We start from the raw sequence: 27,532 nt of genomic DNA, 5'->3' as shown, positions 1-27,532 counted from the left end.
CTTATTGGAGGCTATTATGTATTGTGGGTCTACATGTATAAATGTTTAGTTCAGGACCCTTAAGCCTCTATCTTATTCACAGCACATCTCAGAAGATGCAACGATAGCTGAGTGTTTTGAATAAATATGTAGATTTTAAATAAGGTTTTACAAAGCACCCTCTGGTTTGTGATGTCTGAGCCAAATACAGGTATTGACATAAGTGTTGGAAACATTTACCAACACCTGCAGTCTGTCTCCTCAGTCATGTGCCTCTCAAGTAAGAGAAGAAACGCAAATACGACAGTCATCAAAAAAAAATTAGACTGGTAATGCAAAAATTTTAAAAGGTTGCTTTTGCCTAATATAATAATCACAAGATATTCAACATATATTAAAATTGGGCACTTTTTTTGGTATTCACTAGAAAAGTATGAATCACCAAGATTCATACTTTTGGGGTCCTTATGGATGTAATTCATAAGCTCTATGCAAAATCCACTTAAATTTAGCATTCATTAAAGTCCGCGTCATATAAAATGTCATATTTTAGGTCAGATCTTCAGTTCATTGCCATTTCAATAGGAAGCACTGTTATTTGTGCTTTGAAAATCACCTAAAAGATGGTTTTTCTGAGGTGGGAGTTTGAAAGTCAACATTGCCAGCATGAAAATAAAAAAAAAAAAGGAAGCTAACATATCAAATGTCTGGCTCCTTCTTCTCTTATTTATTCAAACCAAAGGTTTTGCCACACATAGAGCGCAGAGGTAATGACTGTGCATCTGTTGCCGTAATACAGTGAACTGGGAAGAACTAACTATGTGCAATTCAATAAAGTATATTTAGCATATTTTCATTGCACCAAATATCAGCTGATCCACCTCTTATTAGTATAAATGGCATAGATTAGTGTCAGGCATTTTCAACAGTGAAGAAATTACAGGAGTCTGCAAGGCTCATTAGGTTCCGGCTGCATGTTAACGAGGGTCCAGGCCTTATTAATAAGAAGAGGAAAAGATAAAACTAAGCTGTGAGGAAAAAAGGGAACAAAACACTCCTTTAGAAATTCTCTGACATTTAGAAGTGAGAAGACTGCACCAGGAGGTTCTTTTTTTACCTCATCTCCTAGGAATTCATGAAGATACGCTTTTCTATATTCTTATTATTTTTTGCAACATTAAAAAAATTATTTTGTTTCAGTTCATGACAATTACGTACAGAAAGCATGCTTTTTAAATGGGTAATATGGTTGCCAACTTTTGCTTTTGAATAGCTGATCTGAAGTAGAGTCTAGATTTTGTATTTACGTCTTCTTTTCTCTCACCTCAATCAATTAAGGAAGGTGGTGAGACCTGCCTGCTTCAGCCTAGAGAAGTAATAAGATTTGTGTCTTGTCCCTGCTTCCATACCTCTCTGTGCTGGATAATCCAGGTGGCAATATTCCCAAAGCAATCCGTCCTTGGGAAGGAAGGTCAAGAAGAGACTTTCTATAGTGTTACGCTCAAATGAGGCCAATGAGGACTTTCTCTGTTAACCCAAAGGTCAGTGTGATGAATTCTGACTGAGAAACAAACCAACCAACAAACTCTGTTTTTAGCATTTTGCTTAAATGCTGAGAAGTTAATCAATAAGGCTTTACACCACAGTACAGGGGAAAAGTAAGAGCTACACAGGGCACAGTATAAACAAAGGTCCTGGCTAGAGGCTACATTGATTTGGAACCATGTCAGAAGGCAAAGAACTGAAAGCAAAGGAAAACTCTCCAGGTTCAGTACATGCTATGAAGTGCTTTTGGAAAAAAAAAGGAGAAAGAAAAATTAGGAATTCATGATTCTTTAAAAATTTTGCATATGGGTGTCTGTGTGGATGTGTGTGTGTGTGCATATGTACACACACAATGGAGCAATTTTATTGCAAAACTTTTATATTTTATTTTATTTTGAGACAGAGTCTTGCTGTGTTGCCCATCCTGGAGTGCAGTGGTGCAATCGTGCTCACTGCAACTTCCACCTCCTGGATTCAAGCGATTCTCCCACCTCAGCCTCCTGAGTAGCTGGGATTAGAGGCATGCACGACCATGCCTGGCTAATTTTTGTATTATTAGTAGAGACAGGGTTTCATCATGTTGGCCAGGCTGGTCTCGAACTCCTGACCTGAAGTGATCCACCTGCCTCGGCCTCCCAAAGTGCGGGGATTACAGGCGTGAGCCACCATGCCTGGCCTGCAAAGCTTTTAAAAGCAACAACAGAATGTGCATGTAAATGGTTGGTTTTTAATGCAAAAATTACAACTGCTCAGATTTTGCACTTCTACAGACTTTCTCAGCCAAGAATATTTCAATGTTTCTGTTAGGCTATGTTGTTAGAAAATGATAAGTTTTCCATTAAAAGAAAGATAAATACGCTAAAGTAATAGTCTATTGTTGAAGAGTCAACAGTAATTAATTTACAGTTTCAGGCTGTTTTGAGTCATCCTCTATTATGTTTATATTATAATCCCCAAAGCTTAGAAATTGCATTTCCTTTACACCCATTCTGATTCGCCTATTGATTTCTCCCACTGTGTTTAAAATGAAAATGAAACGAACTTGACTCTGGAGATTTGTTTTGAACCAGCATTATCACCAGCATCCTTACGGTTCCCAAACATTGCCTTTTTTGGCAGATGACAATTGCAAGGTGAGGTGAGATGGCCAGTTTTCAGCATCAAACCCATTTAGTGATTACACCATGTCTGTGTGCTGAATGCCAACAGGGAGATGCTTGAATTCTGGGTCATAGCGTGAGGGGTATTTAGGGCTCTCTCAATACTGCTTTGTCTCAAACTATTTGGATGATTGAGACAATGGTGATTGTTATTTTAATCTGCACTAAAAATAATAAAGCTTTCTTGCCTTTCTCCACTTCACCTAGCCTGTCTTCACATAGCAACAGTTGGTTGCAAATTATTGCAGACATACAATAATATGTGTAGAAATGTTTCCTCTTATAAAATATTGTGTATATACACACTTATGCCCACACAAATTTGAATATTTGCTTATATAAGCATTGTGGTTTTTAGGCATCAGATAAGGCATTTTCCAAGATAGCTAAATCCAGTTTCTGGGAGGATAATTTTTAAAATAAGATGTATCTATTTTAACCGTATCAGTTTCATCAAAGCAACTTCTGTGAAATAATGCCACAAAAGTGTCTCACAGAGTCAATGTGAAGAAAGCAATTGTTTCTTTTTTCTTTTTAATCTTTAATATGGAGACATAGAAATATTTTCTGGTCATTATCTTTCAAAGCAGCTCTTCCCAGTGGAATTGGAATCTGGTTCATGGAAACTTTGCAAAGCTCAAACCTCCAAAATCCCCATCGTGAAAGATCGTGTGTATTACTTGATTTTCTAAAGTGACAAGACGTACATTAAAAAATATTTCTCTTATTGTTACATTTCAGGCACGTTTACTGTTAGCTGCTTGGCTTCATTATGTATCATAGTCTGAATCTACAAATCAAGTATAATTAGACTTAGCGAACTGATTGGATTTCTAATTAAGCTACATTGGAAACAATGCACAATCAGTAAATATTCTGACTAGGTACATTTTAAAGAGCAACTCTTGGGCTTTTTGCTGATGACTAGACACCAGTGTCATTAAATTTGTTGGTGGCAAGCAAATTTTAAAGCTAAAATAGAGGCAATTAGTAAAGATCTTGAAATATTTAATCACGTTTGTCCAATTAGTGTGCAATTAGGCAGTGGTGTGGCGTGGGACAGGCATTCTGCTTCACTGCTTGGTGCAGAAGGATCCCTTTGAAATTTTGCTGTTTAGTTTATTGATATATAAAAAGGAAGTTATGGTTGTAATTTCCAATTTAAAAAAAATACTGTGCAGATGGTCTGACTATATATTTAACAATGTTAAACAAATCCAAACAAGGGAAGCATGTTACCTGAAATTACACAGCTGTGATCTGTGAATAAGCTCTGGATCATGGTAGATTACAGCTGTGCTTATCTCGATCATTGAAACCGCCAGGCATTTTATACTGGAGGAATCGGGAACCTGATAAGCTTGCCCAACAGGTCTTAAAATGATTGGCAGCTCCTTACTTGTCCAAGTGTGTGCTTCCTGGTGGTTAGCTTGGCTCCTCTGAGTTCCAGGGGTTGTAATTTTATGCAGAGGGAGAGATGGGAAGAGATCTTGTAAAAAGTTGATTTGGGGAGATGGATAAACTGAACAGCCATGGTACCTGATGTTGTCATTGCAAACCGACTGCTCATATCTGCTTAGTTACAGCCTTGAGATGTGACTGTGTGAGGGGGAGGTTTGGCATGCCCAGTGCAAAAAGGAGGAAGAATGTCTCTTGTTTTCAACACTTAAATGGTTTTGCCCAGCTGCAGAAGAGTTCCACTCTCTTTACTTTTGCTGGGATGCAAAGAGTATTTTCCTGAAATTCTTTTTCAGATGATCTTTGGAAAGGCAATACCATTTCCATTTTTAAAAGATAGGGCTTGCAGGGTGGCGGGTGTCTCAGGCAGTGGTCAGACCCAGGGTTGAATGATATCAAAGATGCCTGGGGAAGGGTCACTTCTGGAGTGACTGGATGAGGCAGTGAGATGACGATGAGAGAACTTTAGGGAAATGAACCAGGGAGAACCTGACGGGGAACCGGGTGCGTACCCAGGTAATCTGTGAGAGAAACATTCCCATACTCTTCTGGGGTATTGACTTCATGCTCGGTCAGACTGAACCATCTCAATATCATTTTAAGTGGAACAGAAACAATGTTCCTAAGTACACTTGTTTTTCTAGACCCTGGTAACCTAATAGGTTGACGTGTATTGCATCTCAGGAGTCCACAGAAGGATTTCTGGACAGAGACCCAGTTCTCCTAGGCATGCTGGCATTACACATTACCAGGTGTAAGTGTATTTGGTTTGGAAAAGTTTTGGAAACTGGGTAAGAGGAAATTCCCGGGTATCTACAGATGTAGAAGACAAAGGAAAAGTGAAATGTAAAATGTCCTTGAAAAAATGACAGGTAAATTAATGTGGAGGTTGGGGGAAAAGGTACAAAAGAATACAAGGCCTTAAAATAGATTTGCTGGGGATTTAGGGAAGCTTTATCATACTTATTTTCCTATCTCCTGTCTCTCCCCAGTTGTGAAGGTTTTTTTTTTTTTTTCTGCCTCTCTAGAAGCAGCTTACTATCACCATTAAGTCAAAACCACATATTTTGAGGCCTTTGAGTAAAACTGAATTCCCTTTTGAGATCAAATTAAATTCTATATTTAGAATGTTCACAAATTTACAGTTCTAAATATAGCAAATGCTAGGTTTAAAAACTTAGAATGTTAGTAAATTAGCCGTGGATTACACCTCTACCTAGTTGTTGCTGAGGCAGGTATAAGATTCTAAACTGAAGCTGTCTGCTGCTGGCGATGGTCTCAGTGGAGTTTTGTGGGATTCTAGCCAACAATGCCCTCTGCCATCTAAACTGTTGGGAGAGGAGATTCTGTTGATTGCTTCTAAGATGTGGCAGAATGCATACTTAGATGAGTTCAATAGCCAAAAATAATTTTGTGTTTGGCATAAACATTCTTCATTTTGTGGTCTTTCCATGGTGTTCCTCACGCTCTCCCTGCAGGGTCTCCATGTCTCTGTGCCTTTTCCAGGCTCCCCTCCCACAGCCTGCTCTCTGAAAACCTTCTGGATAGGATTGGCCAAGGTTAGCAAGTAAAAATACAGGCTACCTAGATAGCCCAATGTTGAAGTTTCAGGTGTTCATTATGGTACTGGTTCTCAATCTTGGCTGCATATTAGAACCCCCTGGGGAGCTTTGAAACTATCAGTGGCCAGGCCAAAACCCAGACTAATTAAGTCAAAATCTCCAGGGATGAGACCCAGGCATGTGTATTGTTTAAAACTCCCTGGTGATTCCAATGTGCAGCCGAGTTTATAAACCACTGAACTAAGGAAGAGTTTTCAACAACGGTACACATTAGAACCACTTAGGGAATTAAAACACATACTCATGTCTAGACCCCAATTCCAGACATTCTGACTTCATTAATCCCAGTGAGTGACTGGCATCCATAATTTTTAAACCTCCCCATGTGATAGGAAACCATTTAGTTAGGAGATAGGCAGAAGGGTCTTTTGAAAATCAATGAGTCATCCCAGCACTTTATAAATTTACACCAGGGTCCCCAATCTGCCCACATATAAAGCTATCTGTGATGCTTGGTTGCTGTAAGAAAAGATTCCATCTTCCCCTAAGGGATCACATGTATCTGCTTCCCAGTGAAAATCAGGGTCTTCTATTTCAGGGGCACTTAGGATGCCCATGACAGTTGCCTCAAAAAAAAAAAAAGTCAGATGTGACTGTGCAGAATTGAAGGCAATCTTTTTAAGGAATAAAATAAACTGTACCCTGCTGGGCCAGATGGGTAGATCAGGGAGTTGCCATGGAATAAATGATTATCAGGAGATCCTGAAGACTGAAGGGAGAAATTAGGTCAGACATGAAAAAATGATCAAGGGGAAAAGAATTTCACAAAAAGATAGAGTGGGATGAATATGAAAATATTAAGAAGGATCGAGTGAATCCTAAATTAAGCTTATTTTGGTTGGAGACTATGTTTTGGCCATAAACCAAAGCAAGCTCTAAGAACTTGAGGTGTTTGGGTGACAGGCAGCAACAGGAAGGCCCTCGTAACTCTGACAGAAGTTGGCCGAACATCATACTCCAAATGCTGTTGAGTAAACTGACACGAGACAGTTGATAGACATCAGCTCCATATCGTTTGTGACCCAGCATGTCCTGACAGTAACACGTGTTTGTCCATCTGTCATAGACTCTGTGGTTTAGAAAATGGGAGTCCCTTCAAGGCACTTGATGTGACAAGAGAGTCACAGCAAAAAACAATTTTGGCTGAGGTCAGATGCTGGGGAGGGCATAGAACAGGCACCAGAGCCCTATAGAAAGAAAAGCATGAGCAGATTCAGAGCGAGACAGAGGTCAGGGACTGGTTGAGAGTAGGAGATGCCAAGTCCCAATGTGTGTGTGTGTCTGGGTGCCTATGCGTGTGTGTGCCCATGGGTGCCTGTGTATGTGTGGGCATGTATGTTGAGGATGGTTCTCAAAGAGGGTTAGCATGAGTCTAGGAGCTGGTAAAACAAGAAAAACTTGGAAACATACACTGAAAGTCAGGGGAAATTGCAGGCAGTTTTCTGCCTCCTTCCAGGCCCTCGTGGGCCTGCCCCAAGAGCATGGCCCTGCCGCCTGAAGGACAGACTTGGGTCTGAGGTGTACCTGGCCCCTTTGTGGCATGTGTCTAGACAGAGTGTGTCTGGGCAGAACCTGCCTTGCCCAGAGTTACTGATGGAGGAGCAGTCCCAGGCCCCTCTTTTGTATCCTGTGACCCCACACTGCCCGTCTCACAGCTGATGGGGATAGAAGTGGGTACCCTATAGAAGGGCAGAAAACCCTCAGGCTGGACAGCACCTATAACCCTGTTCAGGAAAAGACAAGCTGGGCCAATCAGATTTTCTCTTGGAAATATGAACAAAAGCATCCTAAGACATATATTCAGATGATGGGAAGGGAGCTGCTTGGGGCAGAGCTGGGACGGGAGGCCATGGTGGGCTGTATGTAGGGGAATTAGAAACTTTGAGGAAGCAAAGACAGCCAATAATAGAAAGAAGAGAACATAAAAGATATGCTGATAAATGAGGAGATGTGGAAAGAAAGAAATAATGCCACCTTTGAGAAAACTAGCTGATCCCTAGAGCTGCCAGGCTCCTAAAGAGCATTGCAGTTCGTGGCTCAACTCCAGTCTGTAAGGCGATCACTTCCTTTCTGGGAGAGAAATGCTTAACGTAGCTCTGTGGTTTGGTCAGCAGGTTTCCTTAGTGTGATCTCCCCATGAGACTGAACAGGGTATCCTCAGGACTACAGTTTTCGCTGGTGTAAACTTTTAGGTGGGGAGATATTTGTACCTCAGTCTGAGTCTCTCATTCAGCCGTGGCAGTTATCTGCCAATCTGCCCAGCTGGTGCAGGACTCGGCTACTTTTCAATAAGAAAAAGGAAAGAAGACGGTTTTCTCCTTCATCCTTCCCCACTCCTGCCCCCCTCCTCCTGGCACCACTGCCACCACTCCTTCTCCCTATATTGTACAAAACCATGTGGATTTGCTGAACAGGTCTGCAAAATTAATTATACTGTGAGTGCTTGGTAACCAATGAATTGTAAATTGTACATTATTAAAACAGCATCAGAGCTCTGACTGATCTATTATTCTTTGGGGAATAAATAAAGACAAGAGCTTTATGCATTTTAGAGGTCTTTCTCGCCACCATACAGCAGGCATGGAGAGGAAATATGGAGTAGTTATTTTGTTTTGTTTTTCTGCAAGTTGGATTAAATACAAGGAGTGTCATTTTTTTTCTGTTATTAAATTGTTATTTGTGCTCTCACATGTGGGTTTGCAGCATCTAATAGTGTAGTGGTCACTCAATAAATGCTATTCTGTAGTGATTGTGATAATATGTATCCATATATGCTCATCCACAAACGCAGCACCATGTCAACCTAATGTGAACAGGAGATATATGATATGATATGGCATCGTAATAAAATAAATTGTGTTGATGTAGTGCTTCTCTGCAAAACCTCAGGAAGAATTCAGAGTAAACCGTAGGAAACATAAAGAACATCGGCTGAGTGTGCACCAGGGGCCTTGTGGCTTCAATTGAAAAGGAAGAATCTGGAATAAATGGCTTTTCTTGTCTCTTCCTTCTACACACAACAAGATTACTCCTGGGAGTTGCTTATGAACGTCTCTTTTTACTGAACTATCTCCTCTGTGCAGAATTTCTCAGCACCTTTCTACCCGCCATGATGATTCCTTCCAGGCGCATCACACGGTTCTCCATGGAAACTTCCACTTTGTATAATTGACCAAGCCTGTCGTCCCTGGGACTGTAACTGCCAGTCAGCCACGCAGCATTGCCCCAACAAGCAGGCGTTCTAGCTAAGAGAACCGAAACAGGTACCAGGCAAACCACATGCCATCCCACCCCCAAAATAAAGTTGAAAACCCATCATTGCAGTTGAAAATCGGATGCCTCAGGACTGAGCTATCCCTTAATGCTGTGCAGGACCAGCTACATAATCTGAGGCTTATGCAAAACGAAAAGGCAGGCCCCTTGTTAAATAAAATTAGAATTTCAAGACAGTGATAGCAGAACATTAAGTGTGGGCCCTTCTATGCGCAGGACATTGTTCAATTGCACAGGTTGTCACCCAGGAAGCTGGCCATTGTGTACAGAGGGACATTTGCCCACTGGTTTGGGAAGGCGTCTGTTTTCTTTTGGTGCGCTTTAATCTTCTAGTGGCCTGATTGGACCATCAGACAATTTCAGCGTTTGTTTTGCTGGGAGAAGGACAGTGCCATTCATTTTTTTTTCCCCTATTTGGAGCTGCAGTGAGATCACTCCTCCCTCTCGATGACCAGGTAATGGCCATTTGCGATATGAGACTACTATGGCAAAGAGACAGGTCAAAGGGGAGTGATGTTTTATGATCAAGCTGAAAAATCTATAGGGAGTCAGGGGAGCTCAAAGATGCCTGTGAGAGACAGATAGACAAAGAGATTGCCATAGAAAAATAGATAGAAATCAACTTTCTGATAAGACATTCTTAGACTCAGTCATACTGAGAGGTGACAGCGTGCTGGCAGTCCTCACAGCCCTCGCTCGCTCTCGGCGCCTCCTCTGCTTGGGCTCCCACTTTGGCGGCACTTGAGGTGCCCTTCAGCCCACCGCTGCACTGTGGGAGCCCCTTTCTGGGCTGGCCAAGGCCGGAGCCGGCTCCCTCAGCTTGCAGGGAGGTGTGGAGGGAGAAGTGCGGGCGGGAACCGGGGCTGCACGCGGCGCTTGTGGACCAGCTGGAGTTCCAGGTGGGCGTGGGCTTGGCGGGCCCTGCAGTCGGAGTAACCGGCCAGCCCTGCCGGCCCCAGGCAATGAGAGGCTTAGCACCCGGGCCAGCGGCTGTGGAGGGTGTACCGGGTCCCCCAGCAGTGCCAGCCCACCAGCGCTGCGCTTGATTTCTCACCGGGTCTTATTTGCCTTCCCGCGGGGCACGGCTGGGGACCTGCAGCCCGCCATGCCTGAGCCTCCCACTCCCTCCGTGGGCTCCTGTGCCACCAGAGCCTCCCCGACGAGCGCCACCCCCTGCTCCAGGGCACCCAATCCCATCGACCACCTGAGGGCTGAGGAGTGCGGGTGCACGGCGCGGAACTGGCAGGCATGGAACTGGCAGGCAGCTCCACCGCAGCCCTGGTGCAGGATCCACTGGGCGAAGCCAGCCGGGCTCCTTAGTCTGTTGGGGTCATGGAGAACCTTTATGTCTAGCTCAGGGATTGTAAATACACCAATCAGCACCCTGTGTCTAGCTCAGGGTTTGTAAACACACCAATCAGCACCCTGTGTCTAGCTGAGGGTTTGTGAATGCACCAATCGACACTCTGTATCTAGCTACTCTGGTGAGGCCTTGGAGAACCTTTGTGTGGACACTCTGTATCTAGCTAATCTGGTGGGGAGGTGGAGAACCTTTGTGTCTAGCTCAGGGATTGCAAACGCACCAATCAGCACCCTGTCAAAACAGACCACTCGGCTCTACCAATCAGCAGGATGTGGGTGAGGCCAGATAAGAGAATAAAAGCAGGCTGCCCGAGCCAGCAGTGGTAACCCACTCAGGTTTCTTTCTGCATTGTGGAAGCTTTGTTCTTTCATTCTTTGCAGTAAATCTTGCTACTGCTCACTCTTTGGGTCTACACTGCTTTTATGAGCTATAACACCATGAAGGTCTGCAGCTTCACTCCTGAAGCCAGCGAGACCACGAGCCCACAGGGAGGAACGAACAACTCCAGATGCACTGCCTTAAGAGCTGTAATAGTCACCGGGAAGGTCTACAGCTTCACTCCTGAGCCAGCGAGACCACGAACCCACCAGAAGGAAGAAACTGAACACATCCGAACGTTAGAAGGAACAAACTCCAGAGGCGCCACCTTAAGAGCTGTAACACTCACCACAAGGGTCCGCGGCTTCATTCTTGAAGTCAGTGAGACCAAGAACCCACCAATTCCGGACACAATACTATAATTTTTCCCAGCACTGGTATTGTTGCTATGTTCTTGTCCTCCAAAAAGCCCCCTATGATTTCGAGGAAAAGCTGGCAATAGTTTCTTTTTATTTTTAGGGGGCATGTTCACCTGTTCTTTCTCGTGTTTGGTGTAGGCACTAGCAAACAGAAGCATTGATGATCCAGAGACGTCAGGGTAGCACAGGGAGATGTTATTAGGGAGGGGTTGAGGAAGGGGCCATGGTACCAAATGGTTACTGGAGAATGATCCCGTTGCAGCAGAGAGCAGTTGTTAGGGAGGTCTGCACAAAACCTGGCTTAATGAGCCGTGCCCAGCCCAGCAGGTTTAACTTCCTAGAAGGGCTGCCTATGTCCCTGTGACCTGTCACTGCTGTGAGAACCTCAACCTCTACTGTCTGGGAAGGATGGCTATCTTCAGCTGGACAGGCTTGCAAATCGTATTCTGGCATGCTTCCTTTCAGTATCTTTATCAACAGAACTACATGAAGACACTTTAGGGGAATTAATAGATCAGCCAAGAGGGGGCAGCTGGATAAGAAATGAAATTACAATAGCCAAGATATGGAAACAACCTAAACATCTGTCGATGGATGAATAGATAAAGAAAATATAGTGTATATATACATACTGGAATATTATTCAACCTTCAAAAAGAAGGAAATCCTCCTATTTGTGACAACATGGATGAACCTGGAGGATGTTAAGTGAAATAAACCAGAAACAGAAAACTGTATAACCTCACTTATATATGGAACGTAAAAAGGTAAAACTCATCAAAGTAGGTTTAGAAGGGTAGTTATGGGGAGGGGCTGGGGGAATAAGGAGATGTTGGTCAACGGGTACAAATTTTCGGTTATGCAAGATGAATAAGTTCTGGAAATCCAATGTACATCATGGTGACAATAGTTAATGATATTGTGCTGTATACTTGAAATTTGTTAAGAGGGCAGAGCGTAAGTGTTCTCAGCACACACATACACAAATGGTAATGATATCAAGTGCTGGATATGTTAATTAGCTTGATTGCGATGATCATTTTACAATGTATACATATGTGAAAACATCAAGTTGTATACCTTAAATATATGGAATTTTTGTTTGTCAATTGTACCTCAATAAGCTGGGAAAAAAGAAAAGAACAAGTAATAGCATGCTTTATACTTCATTTGCTGCTTCATAAAATTGGTTTTGCTTTTGCTTTGGAAGAACACCAGCAGAGAAAGTAGCACTCAAAAGGGGAGTTAAAGTGCTGTTCCAGCAGGCTCTGGATTAGCCAGAAGGTTGAAGCAGCCCCTAGACAGGGAAAAGAGGCTGTCTTCAGGCAATGGGCCCTATTTAGGAGTGCAGTGTGCCCTAAAATTCAAAAGAGGGCAGCAGATAACTTGCACTGCCTGTAGGACCAGGAAAGCGTGTAACTTGAGGAATGCCAGCAGGAAAATTTACTGGTTTTTCAAAACTCACGTCATGCAAGGGTTAGGTGAACCAGAAATTTGTGTTTCATAAATTATGTGTTTAAGTGTAAAAGCAAATATTTGATGAATGGGATCTAAGGAGCTTTGGTGATGTGGAGGGGCAAGTGCAGTCAGATTGTCCACCATGGCAGCCTCGTGCCCTGTTATTTAGTGATATAAAAACCTGCGGTGGCAAGGTCAGCAAAGTTAAGGCCAGGGTGCATGAGAAGTAGCTGTGGAGTGTGAGGTGAAGAGGCTGCATGTGTGCTTGTACAGTCTCCTCGTTGCTTTCACCAATTCTCTCCAATGAGCAGGACCCTCCTCACAAAGTGTGCACAGTGCTTCTCTCCTGGGTAAATTTACAGGATGTGGGAGACAGTGATCTCTCTGAGATTTTCCAGCACTTCCAGAAGAAAGAAAGTTTGTGTTAGGAAGGACAGACCCCAGCTCCCTGAGGCTTCAGGGAGGCTGGGGGGAGCTGCAGTGGAGAAGAGGAGGAGGTTGCTGAAGGAGAAGCAGCCTGAAGTTCTCAGGTTGAAAATACAAACCTTAGCCCCATCCTGTGAAATTTTGGGATTTCATTCCTAGGATCACCCTATAGACCTCTTTATGATTCAGTTTCCTGGAAAAGATGGTATTATGGTATGGATCCAAAACACAGTTTCACAAGGAAGTTCTGTGTCTTTTGGCAGGGGAAGAATAGTGAACAAAATGCAATCTTATTTTTAGATTAAATCTCGAAATGATATTGCAAGTCTTATGAGATCTCCGATAATCTTTCTTTATTTGACCTGGTTTTAAGTAATTCTTTTTATTCTTGATGTTTTTCTTAAAAGCATTTTAGAATCATTCAACCTTCTAAGAAAGCATCAAACCATGTAAGCAATCTAATCTAAAAAATGATACCTCTAAAAGTTGAAACTTTTGTTTATTTTAACTACATTTTTGAGTTCTCGAAAGAATAAAAAAAAATTTACCCTATCAACATTGGATTATATAAACTGTAAAGAGCTTCTACTAAGACTTGTGAAAATGCACATTTTCTTTTTTTATATAACTTCAAAATTAACAGATACTATACTGTTTAGATACATACCTGATGCTAGATAAAGAGTTCCTGAGAAACATGCCCTAAAATTTTGGACTGATTTAATATGAAACAATTACTACAGAGCTGAGTTAATCAGCCCCTTTATAGATTTTGGCGAAGATGATTCTCTTCACATGTATAATAATAAAAACCAAACTTGGCAAAAGCTCACAGGTCTACAGTGACTGTGTATTTCTTTGCATTCTCTAAAATATTGAGGGAGGAGATAATTTTTTACTGGTGTTTTACTGTCAGGAAATTAGAATTGCAAGTTGATAAACAAGTTGATACAGTCTTTAGGGCCTGTGTGATCAATCAGGGCTTCTGGGGCTCCTGTAGGTATCCTTGAAGTCTGCTTGTGGGTTGTGTAGTCCAGAGTGATCATGAGATCTTTCACCTCAGAATGACTGTAGATGAAAAGATACATTTCTTTCGCCAGAGCAGTTCTCTAGATCTAGGGTTTCAAAAACAATAATTTTGTTCTCTCAGGAACATAGCCCTCTCAGGAATAACTCCAGTCAGTCCTCAAATTACAAATACAGAAAGAATGGCTGTGTTTACAGAATTTTTATAAGAGAAAAATGATCTGTAAAAAAAAAAGAAATATATGCATCAGAACAAATAGGAATTTTTAAAAGAAACAACTCCTAAGTACTGAAAAAAAGAAATGCTCTGATCATATAAATGATTCTACTATGTACTGAACTCAGTAAAGGCTCCTTGACTGTGAGTTGGAAGCCCTAAAATTTTGCTGGCAGCTCTGCCCCTAAGTTAGGTCATCTTATGAAGGACACATTTTATTTTATTTTTATTTTTTTGTAGAGACAGTGTCTTGTTCCGTCACCCACGCTGGAGTGCAGTGGCGCAATCATGGCTCACTGCAGCCTTGAGCTCCTGGGCCCAAGTGATCCTCCCACCTTAGCTTTCTGAGTAGCTGAAACTATAGATGCGTGCCACCATGCCTGGTTCGTTTTTTAAAATTTTTTTATAGAGGCAAGGTTGTGCTACGTTGTTCGGGACAGACTGGAACTCTTGGGCTCACATGATCCTCCCACCTAGGTCTCTCAGAGTGCCGGGATTATAGGAGTGAGCCACCATGTCCAGCCTCAAAAGGCATATTTTAAAGCGTCACAGCCTCAGTTTCATTTTCGGTAAAATGAGGGAATTGGATTTTATTTCAAAATTCTATTATTTTCTGATTCATTGAATTATTGCAAAGAACATAATGAACTCCCAAATACTGGTGTCTCTATCCTGTTGAATTAATCTCAGCTTTAGTTTATAGGGAAGCATAGCTACTAGAAATTATGTTAAACATAAATTATAAAAGGTACATTTTTCTAAGTCATGAAGAAATACATAAATTTTATGTTGTTTTCAACCTTAGTCTGTCTCTTAAATACCACTTGGCGAAGTGTGTACCACTCTGTTATTATGTCTTTCGTTTTCAGAATTGTTTTCTTCCAGGAGACTATTATTAGGGTAGCCCGATGACTGTCCTGAATATGGGAGTTCATGTGTAGAGTTCCTCCCTCTGTCCCATCCTCAGCATTTATGTCAGTCCTACAGCACTTAGTTAACTATCAGAAAATGGATCAAAAAGCAAACAAGTATCCCATCTGACCATGTTAACAGCAAAATCAACAGATGTAAGGCCCCCTTTTAATTTCCTGGAGGCCGTCACCTGGTTTCTTCTGCTGTTTCACTACTGCAGTCCTTTCTTGCTCCTCAGACTCTCGTCCTTCCTCAAATCCTTCTCCTTCCGTCAACATTTATGTCATTTATGTCTTCCGTGTGCAGAGAACTTCAGGTTTATTCTGGAGAGAAATAAATGAAACAGAAAATAGCTTCTGCACTGGGAAGGCTTAAAAATCTCTTCTCCCTGAAATGTTTGTGCATTTTTGAAATCTTTGTCCTCCATATGGAGTGAACACACACACACCCTGCTCCTCTATTCTTCTTAACCCCATTTTCATACTGGAAGAGGGCAGGCACATGCTAATCATTCCTGTCCCTATTCAGCAAGCATGCGACTTGCTGAAAACCTACCTCCTTGAAGCAGCAGGATGAATACAGATAGAAATGATTAGAGGGGAGGAACTTACAAATACTGAATAGCTCATGTGCCGGACACTGTGTTAGGGGAGACTCTCAGGGCTGAGTAGTACTGTGTTACCATTATAAGAGAAAGTTTTAGAAAGGCTCAGAGAGGTCAAGTAACTTGCCTGATGCCACACGGTAAGTGTTAGAGCTCAGAATCTAATTCTACAAACTTACCGATTTTTCCTTTATAAAAGATCTTATTCAATTTTGGAAGAATTGAAGTTATTTTTTTCTTCATTATTTTTTAATTCATGAAAATTACATACAGTTCTATGAAGAAGGAATCTAATATGTGAAATTAAGGTATTTATTGTATTATAGCATGTCCCAATTTTACATGGATTTAGTATTTTTGTGTTAGATAGCCATGTATTAGGATAGTTCTAAGGCAAATGCAGCAGTTGAGATAAGACCATTTAGCCTCTTTTTCTACATCATGTTATAGGCAATCCCTTAGGATGACATACTACACTAGGGGAAATGAAATTTTTTTTTCTAAATTTGTTTTTCCAGAAGAATCTCTTTACCATTAAAGCAATCCTGCTCATGGCTACTTATATGGGCCTACTAGCTTCTCCAAACATCACATAGAGGTAATGAGAGAAGGTAATGATTTGGAAGGACATATAAGAGGGTGAAAAAAATTCTTTCTTTTAGGTTTTTGCTTAGAAAACAATATGATTTCGTGTGAGAACAAACTGGGTTATTATAAATGTTTTGACACATAGCTAGATTGGAATGAAAATCAAGGGTATGAAGGACTCAACATCTTGACCCTAGACCTGTCCCAGGATCCCACTCCAAGGTCTCATGTATGTAGCAGCTCCCTCTTGGGCATCCCCTGTTACCAACTTCCTCCTCCCATGAGCTATTATTGCCACTTCTGTTAATATTATATTAACCTTTCCTCTTTACTTGATAAGAGCTCCTGGAAAATTAGAAATTGGTGTTGAAGAGTAGGAGAAACACACCGTGTGTGGCATAACAATAATAGCTTACACCTACATACCATTTTGTAGCTTACAATACTGTTTCTCAATGGTTCCTGGGACACTTGCCTCATTCACCAGGTAAAAGCTCAAATGCAGACTTCTGTGTCGTGCCCCACACCTGAAGAATCAGAATCTCAGTGGTGGGGGGTACCTGGATTAGTGGAACTCAGAAAGTCATCTCTTCAGATTTTTTTTTTTTTTTTTTTTTTGAGATGGAGTTTCGCTCTTGTTGCCCAGGCTGGAGGGCAATGGCGTGATCTTGGCTCACCGCAACCTCTGTCTCCCGGGTTCAAGCAATTATCCTGCCTCAGCCTCCTGAGTAGCTGGGATTACAGTCATGCGCCACCACGCCGGGCTAATTTTGTATTTTTAGTAGAGGCAGGGTTTCTGCACATTGGTCAGGCTGGTCTCAAACTCCCGAGCTCAGGTGATCCACCCACCTCAGGCCCCCAAAGTGCTGGGATTACAGGCATGAGCCACCGCACCTGGCCCAGATGATTTTTATATATACCAAAATTATAACCATTGTCTTATAAATATTTTCATGTATGTTACTTTCTTTTTCTTTTTTAAGAACCCCCTGAGCTAGGTTAGAATTATTATATACTCATTTTACCTATGAGAAAATTGGAATCTGGAAAAGTGACTTGCCTGAAGGGACACAGCTAACGAGGTGCAAGTCTTTTGGCTTGGCCGGATAGTCTCTGCCCTTTCCCCACTCCACACTGTTCCCGTAGACTGAAGGGTAGATCTGCACACACACATGTGGTGGATATAATTGTGGAGGACAACACAGGTTGAAATTCTTTCATAGAATGTGCTTTTGATGTTGTATTATATCTAAAGATTCATCACCAAATCCAAGATCACATAGATTTTTCTCCCACGTTTTCTTCTAGAATTTTCAATTTTGCACTTTATGTTTAAAATGTAATGGTCTATGATCCATTTTGAGATAACTTTTGTAAGCGGTTTAAGGTCTGTGCCTAAGTTAATTGTGGACGTCCAGTTTTTCCAGCATCATTTGTTGAAAAGACCATCGTTTCTCTATTGAATTGCCTTTGTTCATTTGTCCAAGAGCTTTGTAATTATTGATCCTTGTTATTAAAGTACTTTACCTCTGCTCTCTTTTTTAAAAGGCAGCCAGATCAGTCCAGCATTTAATAATTATTTGCTTAAGATTTGAACCCCACTTCTTAGGAAAGAACATGAGGCAAGTTGTAGATTAGGATAGGGAGCGAGATAAACCACTGAAGAGTAAACTAAAATAGAATCCATCCACACTGAACTTTGTGGCCTTGGCTTAGAGATGGGGAAACTAGGTTCTAGATCTGACTCTATCAATCACTTCACCTTTTGAGCTTCTGTCTCCTTCCCTGGAAAATGAGAGGAATGTTGTTAGACATATTCCATGTTTCTTTCTTTTTTTCTTTTTCTTTTTTTTCTTTTGAGACGGAGTCTTGCCCTGTCACCCAAGCTGGAATGGAGTGGTGCAATCTCAGCTCACTGCAACCTCCACTTCCTGGGTTCAAGCAATTCTCCTGCCTCAGCCTCCCTAGTAGCTAGGATTACAGGCGCCCACCACCAAGCCCGGCTAATTTTTGTATGTTTAGTAGAGATGGTGTTTCACCATGTTGGCCAGGCTGTTCTCAAACTCCTGACCTCAGATGATCTACCTGCCTCGGCCTCCCAAGTGCTAGGATTACAGGCATGAGCCAGTGTGCCTAGCCTCCAGGTTTCTAATTATACGATTCCACTCTAGGGCCTCAGATCATGGTAGGGGTAATGAAAACTTCTATCTGTGAAAGGCTTTCCCATTCAGGCAGCAAGCTTGCCCTTTCAAGACTGACTCATGAGGATTCATTGCATTAATTGTAAGTGATCCATCCCACGTCATTTCATCAATTCACGAGAGTAAAGAAACACATGCAGAGACTTAACTGTACAATTTTTCCCAAGTCCCTGCTTGCCCAGACCCATCACAACCTACGTCAGTGGGAGTCATCTCCCCTTACCCCACATTTTCATCTCAGGCACTGACGTGTCTTTGTTTCCTTATTCCAACATGGGTCAGTACTGTTTCTTTTATTTTTTATTTTTTTCTGGGGATACAGGATCTGCTCTGCCTCTCTTCACCGCTTCTCAGTCTCTCCTTTAAACTCTCTTTGCCCTAGGCTGACCACACTCCTTCATTCTCAAGAACACGCAGCTTATCTATTTTCCATGTTCAAGGCAGCCAAAGGCTTTTAAAGATAATAAGAATCTCTCCACTGCAATTTTGAGCTGCAAAGAATTTGCTAGATTTGCTGGCACAAAGAGTTATAGGAATGTTCTCCTAGTACTTGTGGTCTGGAATCTTTGGAGGGTCAGGGATCTACCAGAAACACAGACATGTGAAAATAATTATAATATAGCAGGGGGGCCTAGAGGCTGTTTCGGGGGTGAGGAGGGGAGGCATCAAATAATTTTTGCTGAAGAGGTAACAGTTGAGTCTGGAATGAAGGTCGGGTAGGAGTTTAGCAACAGCCAAGAGTGGGAGCGAGGGTCCGAGATCAAGGCAAGGGGTAACACACTGTGCAAAGCAAGAAAGAGTGAAAGAGGATTCCATTTTGAATGTAGATGGCTCAGCTCTTACTCACAGGTGGGCAAGGCTGACTTAGGTGGTTTGGCTGTCTGGACAGGTGCCCCCTCCTTCGCTGCATTGTTCTATAGTCCATGTGTGTCCTTCCTGAAGTTGCTCCCTTCTTAACTCTCAGGAAATCAAGCATACACTGTTAAGACTAACAAAATAAGCATGCTTTGCTGTCTAGCATATAGGGGGCAAGATCTTAGCATAACATGTGTGCTTGAAGACAGCCAGAGGTGGAAGAGACAGAGGACAGCTGGGAATGACTCTTGAAGGATCCGTAGGTCCAGGTGGGAAAAGGCTCTTGAAGGATCCATAGATCCAGGTCATGAGGAGGCCTTGCATGCTGCTCCAAGAAACTGGGCTTGCCTGCATAGGCAGAGGGTGACTGTTGAGGAGTCATGCAGTTAGAGCACATGGAAGGTAGAGAAGATAAAGAAAGATGAGGCAAGGAGACTAGAATAGGAGCTGACTGCGAGTTCTGATGCGAAATGGAGATACAGATACTGATAGAGTAGCAGTGAGGCTGGGAGGCTGGGGAGGATCTGAGAGAATTTTAGCAGGAATTTTTGTGCTCAGTTGAATATGATGGGGCAGGAAAAAGTCAAGCACAATCCCAGATCTCTGACTTGAGTGATGACAAGTGGCGTTAGCCGAGATAAGGAATTCAGAAAGAGGGGCAGTTTTGGGGAAGACCATCAAATCCTATCTGGAATCTACTGCTTTTCAGAGGTGGAGAAGACCAGAGGCAGTTAGATATATTGGTCTTAAGCTCAATTGCGACTCAATGCAGATGAAAGGGCAAAGAAGGAGTGACTAAATACTCTGGGAAGAGACTCTTAAGGGGGCATTCAGTTCAGTTAGTAACAAATATTTTACAAGGTTACTTTGTTAGGCACCGCAGGACAGGCAAAGAAAAGTCTCAAACAAAGAAGCCTACTTTGTTTTAACTACAGCTGTGGACTCAGGTTAAACTTGTATGAAAAGTGTTTCCAATAATTATTGCTTAGTTAAATTGTAAAATTTTGGTCTATAAGTTTATGTCTGTTTTCCTGGCTTTCGCTGAGGTTTGACCTACAAATAAGAACTTCCCTATTTCTCTCTCGCTCTCTCTGAAATTAATCATGAGGTTAAACCAAATTCTAGGAGATGATATGTACATGACAGTTGATTCACCTGTTCTTTAGTTTCAATCCTGCCTTATGCTTAAACATAATATGGTTGGTTACAGCAGTCCAAAAAAATGGAAGGTACACCTTTATGGAAATTCCCAATCTTAGGAACTAAAAAAGCAGAGAAAATAGAGAAAAGTTTACTTACTTTTTAGAGTAAAAATCCCTTTTGAAAGATATTTTTTTGTATGTCGGCCAATTATTTTTAAACATACACACTCATACTTAACTACAATCACTCAATTAACTGCTAAACCTTATGAAGGAAGTAGTATTTGAAAAACATTTAAAATATTTAAGAGAATATTTAAGTAAATACTTAAGAAACAGTCTATGAACTTGCATGAAGAACTCTACAAGTACAATACTTTCCTTTGGAAATTAAACTTTGAAATAAAAGATAACATTTTAAAACGTGACTTTTATATGCCTGCCCAAAGTCCTGATAGGTATTTTATATCATGAAGAATTGAGAAACAGTAACTAAAAGCAAATAATAGTGTCTCATTTCACTGGGAATTTGCATATTTTGCTAATATTAGTATAATCTCATAGAAAATTCTCATCTTAAGTGTGAGGTTTCTTATTTAAAAAAATTTCATGCGTTCATGTAGAAAATTTTTCTTGGGTCTCTTTATTTAAACATTTTAAGTTCAATTCCTCTTCAGTTATATCTTAGCCAGTGGAATACACATAATGCATTTTGTTCTTTCCCCAGAAACTGATGTATTTACTCCTATGGACTCAGAGGGGCTTTTCAAGTTACTTCAATTTTTACAGCTCTTTTCATATCCCATGTGTGAATTTACTGTGAAGACTTATGAATGATGGAGCTCCAGCAGCCTCACCATGGTCTTACTTTGCTTTGGTAAGTATAGAAAACCTTTGGCAATGTGGCTGAGACCTGAGTTTTAACACTTAGGCAAAACTTTTTAGCATGAGCCAGGATATGAATAAATATGAAGGAGGCACTTGAATGCAAAACACACTTTAAAAATTCATAGCAAATTTGAGAGCATTTTCAATGAAGTATATATGACTGCGGGTTGTCTCGCTTGAACAAATTAGTTCTCATTTGTAAGGGTTTTATCTTTTAAAGTATCGATCATATCAGTGCTCAAGGTAGAACTGTAAGTAAAGTTACAATCCTAAAACCTTTTGGGCAATGGTTCTAATTAATATAATGAATATTTTAGCAAAATATCCTGGGTTGTAATTGAAAGAAATCATCTCAGTCTGAAGAATACCTACTGAGGGCAGCCCTATTAAGATTGATTCTGAGACGGGTTAAATTAATTTCCTGGACTTGCAAAGCAGAAATGGGAAGGTTTTCCTTCCTCATAAGCCTGCAGGGTTTGGTGTTTTGCCCTGTTGAGACCCAAGGGCTATCTGGGCTGATTAACATATATATAATTAAAGTGCACCAGCTAGAAAGGCAGAGCCAGTTTCATTTGGCTCTGTACTACTGTGAAATAAATTCTGTCTGCATTAACTTTTTTTTTTAATTAGTTTTCCCTGGACATCATCCTGCTGCCTTCTTTAGGAATATTGCTTCCTATCCTAAGCAGGGACTAGAGTAGAGAAGCTTTCTCCAGCATTCAAACTAGATTTTCTTTCCATTCATATCGCCACTTTTCATAACATGGTAAGAAACACTGTAAATAATTGAGGTGATCCATCAAGAGACCCATTCTGGATAATGAAAAATTGCATAACTCAGTAAAAGTCAATTAAAAACCACAAACTCCAGTGCCTTTTGCTCAGTGAAGATTTATTGTTACAGAAGGCAACTAATAACAATAGATTTGTGGGGTCAAAATTTTAAAAATTTCTAAAAAGGCAGTTAAAGCTTGACAATAAACTTGAGTAAGGTTTACACAATATCAAAGTATATTAGTTCTTTGAAATGAAAAGGTATTTTTTTTTCTTCCTTTAACATGAGATGTCTGAGATGTCAGGATTTTGTAACATTCTTAGAAACAACATCCACTGTGTGGGATACTTTTTTTCCTTCTGCGGTTTTAAACCAGTCTGACTCTTTGGTTGTGCCTATACAATGAATAGTCTACAAACGAAATGAGAGAAGTCAGGATATTTTCCTTTGTTAAACGAAGTATCTGAATAATTAGAACTACCTAGATAAAAGACTCAAAATGTTTTTGTTATCTGGTTGCCTGGTTAGGACATAGCCAACATTTCAATGGAATGTAATATCTTGTACAACTGCATATAATTTTTTAAAAAATAAACAATGACTTTGCTTCTTTAGATACATCAAATGCTGCTTGAGTGGCCAAAGGGAAAATGCCAACTCTTTGAAATGTAGTATCTGTAACACTTTTCTTCTTTTAGTAGTTTTTCATGCCCCAAATATAAACTTTAAGGAGTAACATCTATCCTCAAAACCCAAAAATACCCATTTGTTTTGAGGTTCATAGTCCACCAGTTTAAGTTTTAAACTGCGCCCAAAGGCTTAGGTAGGGTTCAGCAGTCAGGCATGACAGATGCATAATTCTAACCAACAGTGCACATGTGACATGCTTCCTACTGAAATTAAACTGCCAAATAAAAAGGAAGGATTGTGCCCTTTTTAATAACAAAGAATGCAGTCGTTAGAATTCTTCAGATTTGGAATTCCAGCAGCGCTCTGGTGTTTTCTTCTTGATGTGTGACAAGAATGAATAATATCAAAAATAAAAATAAACCTCATCTAAACAAGCAGTTCTTTGACTTTGTAACGTTCAACATCAAATACATCAAATTCTAAAAATACTCAAGACCAGTAAATTGTCAGAGCTGAGGAAGTAACATGCTGAGGACAGGATCAATTTTTAAACCTTTTGATTGATTTTAACCTACTAGCATTAGTTTTGTTCATTTCTGTTTAGACATTGCCACTTCAGCTGACTAGTAGGGACCATGGTATTTCATATTCATATAAATATTTGAATTTGACCTCATAAAAAGTCCCTTGGGTCTATAATACTTTTATTCTTGTATAATCTGAAACAAATCCTTTCCTTTTAAAAATCAAACAGACCACGTTATCCACACAGTTGACTATTTACAAAGCACCCAATTAAATCCTACTTAATTCTCTTTCACTCTAAAAATTCCATCTAACTTGTGTGTAAAGTACCCATAACATTAAATGCATAATGTTCACAAACCCTGATAGTCCTGTCTAACCTAGAAAATATTACCTTCCTTAAGGAGAAAAAAGAGCCTTAAAAAAAAAAATAAGAGTAAGGTTTTAAAGAAATGAGACCAGAAATCACAGTACAAGACAGAGAAATCTACTTTAATATTCACATGTAAAAGTTACACATCACAAGAGATTGGACAGTAGCTTAGCATAACTAACATAGCTATAGTGAAAATCATTTTTATAAAAAAATAATCTAGATGCGGTCATCAGAATTTTTGGTCTGCTTAAGTTAATGTTTGAAGATCGACTTTTATCCCTGCTTGAAGGATTTGCCATTATGCCTTTTTTTTTTCTCCCACTGTTGCCTATTAATTCTTTGGAGGAAGGAAAGCAGAAAGTGTTCATTTCCAAGAGTTTGTCCTTTGGTAGCAAGCAGAGAACATTTTTTCATTTCCATGATTTAAATAATCTGTACAGACATGAAACTTAGTGACATTAAGCTTTAGTGTAAAATGAAGAGTGATAAGCAATTTTTTTTCACTTTGATAAAACAGCAAATTTCGTAAACTCCTTAAGGATCCAAGCATTTCCTCATCCCATATGCAAAATCATTCAGAATCCATTTTGACCTCAGTTGAAAAACAAAAACAAACACTTACTGTGTATATATTACACTATCAAACCCTGTACTTAAAAACTGGTAAGGTATATTATTTTCAACATGTATGCTTCAAATACGAAGATTTCAATCTACATTTAAAAAAACACATTTGAATGGACTCAGAACAAGTTTAATTTGTGATTAAACATCTCATGCAATCATGCAAGACCACTAGCTATAACTGTTACTTCCGAGTCTATACTGGGCAAAACAAAAGCAAATTAAGAGCCAGGCCAAACAGAAAAGACATTCAAGATATCAAGAGCTCTGTAATTGAGCTGAAAAATAATTTTCCAAAAGAAATATTCCCACAGATTAAAAAAAAAACACACACATAATATTTACAAAAAAATATTTAATTAAAAATATCTTATAATTACAGTAGTCTATTAAAGCATATACTTTCTCACACTTTAGAACATCTCTATATATACATGGTATGAAATGTCACTCATTTATCTATACAATATGTAACATTCTTGCAGAGAAAAGAAAGTTCTCTGCCCCGTTATAATCATCTATTTTAAACAATAGATGTAAAAAAAAATATCTACAATGCTCTGGTAGATTAGTAAAGCTTCAAAACAAAAATTGAGCTCCTTGGTCACAAAGTAGGTTTCTAAAGTCGGATCTACTCTTGAACTTCTATTTATCAGTCCTGTCACACTTAAGCTTAAAAGTTTAACTGCACCTCCAAAAAACACAGAAATGTACAATTCACAGCAGTTATAAATGAAGAGACAAAAGAGAATACGTATGTAGAATGTTTATGAACGTGCAAAGAAAGGATGAAAGTTGTATTTTTCTTTCCTCTCCCTCTCTTGGAATGACGAATGAAAACGTTTCTAGGTTGGCCGATGTTTTTTCCTTTCCTCCGGTGGCTTTTTTTCTCTAACTTCTGCTCTTCCCCCTCCCTCTCTAGTGCTCCTGGCTCAGGCGGCCGCACACCTGTGGAAGAGGAATGACTAGAGGGGGTGTGTGAACCTTCTCGCTGCAGACTAACTGGCGCCACCGACCAAACTCAAGACATGCTTGATCAACAACCCAAAACAAACCACCAGGTCAGACAACACCCGCAGTCCGCGGCCGGGCCAGGCGCCGAGCAGGCAGCTGCGGCCCTCGGGAAGCCCGGAGAAGGGACCCACTGTGGGGCCCTGCCCGTGTCCTCCTTTGTGGGTGACAGACTGCACAGGAGGACACAGGGGCAGCTCCCATGCCCACGAGGCTGCCCTCCCTCGGTAACGAGGGAAGGCAGAAGAGCCCGCTGACCACCAGGAAAAACACGGGGACGGAGGGGACAAGGGCTGACCCGTCTCCACTGAGACTGAACCTCGAGTTCTAAGGCTAAGTACGGGTTTATTTGCTACTTAGGTGGCAGGGAGAGAGGGGATTTACTTCCTTGGGAGTTTGCTCTCAGAAATGCTGGGGGCAAAGAATACCGCGGGCCTGGCCCCGGAAGCCCTTGGGGACGGGAGTCTCTGGTGACCGGCCACCCGAGACGGGAAATGCGCGCTCACCTGGACAGCGCGGCTCAGCGGCACAGAATGCTGTCGCCCTGCTTGTTCACCGCGCCGGCCTGGAACAGCAACCGAACAGCAAGGGAAAGGTTAGCAGGCGCAAACAACGCGCTCGTCACGGTCCTGGATTGTCTTCGGAAATCGGGCTGGCGCGCCGGCGCCCCCACCCCAGCCTGCAGCCCGGGGGGCCCCTCCGTGCTCAGGCGGGACCTAACAGCCCAGGACGCGCACAGCCCTGAGTCCCGCCCTGCGCGTTCTCTCGGACCCCCGCTCGCCGAGCCCGGCCGGCTGCTGGCGGCCCGGGGGAGCCCGAGGGAGCAAGGGGAGGGGGCTGTCATTCCCGGCCCGCCCCTGCCCGGAGGACGGTGAGCGCCCGCGTCCCGCCACCCCACCACCAACCTCCCAACCCCCGCGGCGCCCGCCCACGGCCGGCGCCCGGCCTCTCACCGGGTCGGTGTTGAGCGCAGTGAGCGGGGTCCGCGCCGGCGCGGCTGGACAGGTCCCGGCCGGGTGGTGTGGTGGCGCGGGCGGTGGTGGCTGCCTCAGCAGGGCCGGGTGCGTCTCCAGCGCCAGCTGCAGGTCCAGGATGTAGTCGATAACGTGCTGCAGGATCTCCACTTTGCTGACTTTCTTGTTGGGCGGGATGGTGGGCACCAGCCTCCGCAGGCGACTATAGCAGTCGTTCATATCGCACTGCAGGCACAGCGCCGGCTCGTCGGCCGCCGCCTCGGCCGCCTTACAGCGCGCTGCCGCCGCCGCCGCCGCCGCGGCTGCCGAGCCACCCAGGCTGTGGCCATGCTCGGCCAGGCAGCGCAGCGCCAGCTCCCCGCCGCCGCAGCCCGACGGCGCCTTGCGGCCCGAGGGGCGCACCGGGCTCACCGCCTTCATCGCGCGCGCCCTGCGCCCTGCGCCCTGCGCGAGCGGACCCGCTGGGGCGAGCGAGGGAGGCAGGAAAGGTCCGGGCCCCGTCCGCGGCCGGCTCCGCTCCCTTTGCCTCCGCGCCCGGCGCGCTCGGGGCACTGCGACGCTCCCGAGCCCAACAATTGACGGGAGGGTCGCTCTGGGTTTTACGAGGGGATCTTTGCTCAGTGGGCGACACTCAGCCCGAGCCCAAGGCAAGAAAAAGCAAAAGCACCGGAAGAAAAGTAGCCCACCCAGGTCTCCTAGTCACTCCCTTCGGAACTCCGACTAAGCTCGATCGCGGCCGCCGCGCTCCCCTAGCCCGGAGTCACCCCACTCCCGGCACTACTCACAACCGCGCCTCCTCCACTACGCTCTCGCCCGGCCCGCCGCGCAGCTCTATTTATAGAGCCGTGCGCCCCGGGGGCGGGGCCAGCGCGCGGGCCGGGTCGCAGCGCGAGCCGAGCGGAGCCCGCTGGGCGCGCGGGCGGGTGCGCGGAGGGAGAGGCGAGGGCGGGGGCTCCGGGCTGTGCTGGGGGGCGGGGAGTCGGGCTACCCGAGTGTAGGAGTGGGCGGGGGGTCGGGAGTGGCCAGCCAATCAGGCGGGCAGTGCCACCTCGGGGAATGACGCTCGGGCCAATGGGAAGGGCACTCCATTCCGTCAACGCTGTGGGTCGCGGTTCTGAGAAATGAGAGCTGAGTGGGAGTCGGGCCAGGCTGATGTGTGCCCA

General features: G+C 42.7%; 1 protein-coding gene across 1 annotated transcript; it reads right to left on the bottom strand.

Moving 5' to 3' along the window:
* Positions 1 to 22,327: 22,327 nt before the first annotated feature.
* Positions 22,328 to 27,188, bottom strand: ID4 (inhibitor of DNA binding 4, HLH protein). Its single transcript, XM_030817368.1, has 3 exons — positions 26,349 to 27,188; positions 25,902 to 25,960; positions 22,328 to 25,332 (listed from the first exon to the last, which is right to left on the bottom strand). Exons 1-2 carry the CDS (start codon positions 26,787 to 26,789, stop codon positions 25,916 to 25,918), a joined length of 486 nt encoding a protein of 161 aa, XP_030673228.1. The 5' UTR covers positions 26,790 to 27,188; the 3' UTR covers positions 22,328 to 25,332; positions 25,902 to 25,915.
* Between the last annotated feature and the right edge of the window lie 344 nt (positions 27,189 to 27,532).

This window comes from Nomascus leucogenys, chromosome 8 (genome assembly GCF_006542625.1).
Source record: "Nomascus leucogenys isolate Asia chromosome 8, Asia_NLE_v1, whole genome shotgun sequence".
NCBI classification, from domain to species: domain Eukaryota; kingdom Metazoa; phylum Chordata; class Mammalia; order Primates; family Hylobatidae; genus Nomascus; species Nomascus leucogenys.
This window is presented reverse-complemented; position numbering and strand designations above follow the sequence as displayed.

Bases quoted from the DNA above. Each gene is read 5' to 3' on its own strand.
- ID4 (XM_030817368.1), bottom strand. From the start codon at position 26,789: ATGAAGGCGGTGAGCCCGGTGCGCCCCTCGGGCCGCAAGGCGCCGTCG. The intron at 25,961-26,348 runs GTGAGAGGCCGG...TTGCTGTTCCAG, and splicing joins CTGCGCTCAACACCGACCCG to GCCGGCGCGGTGAACAAGCA.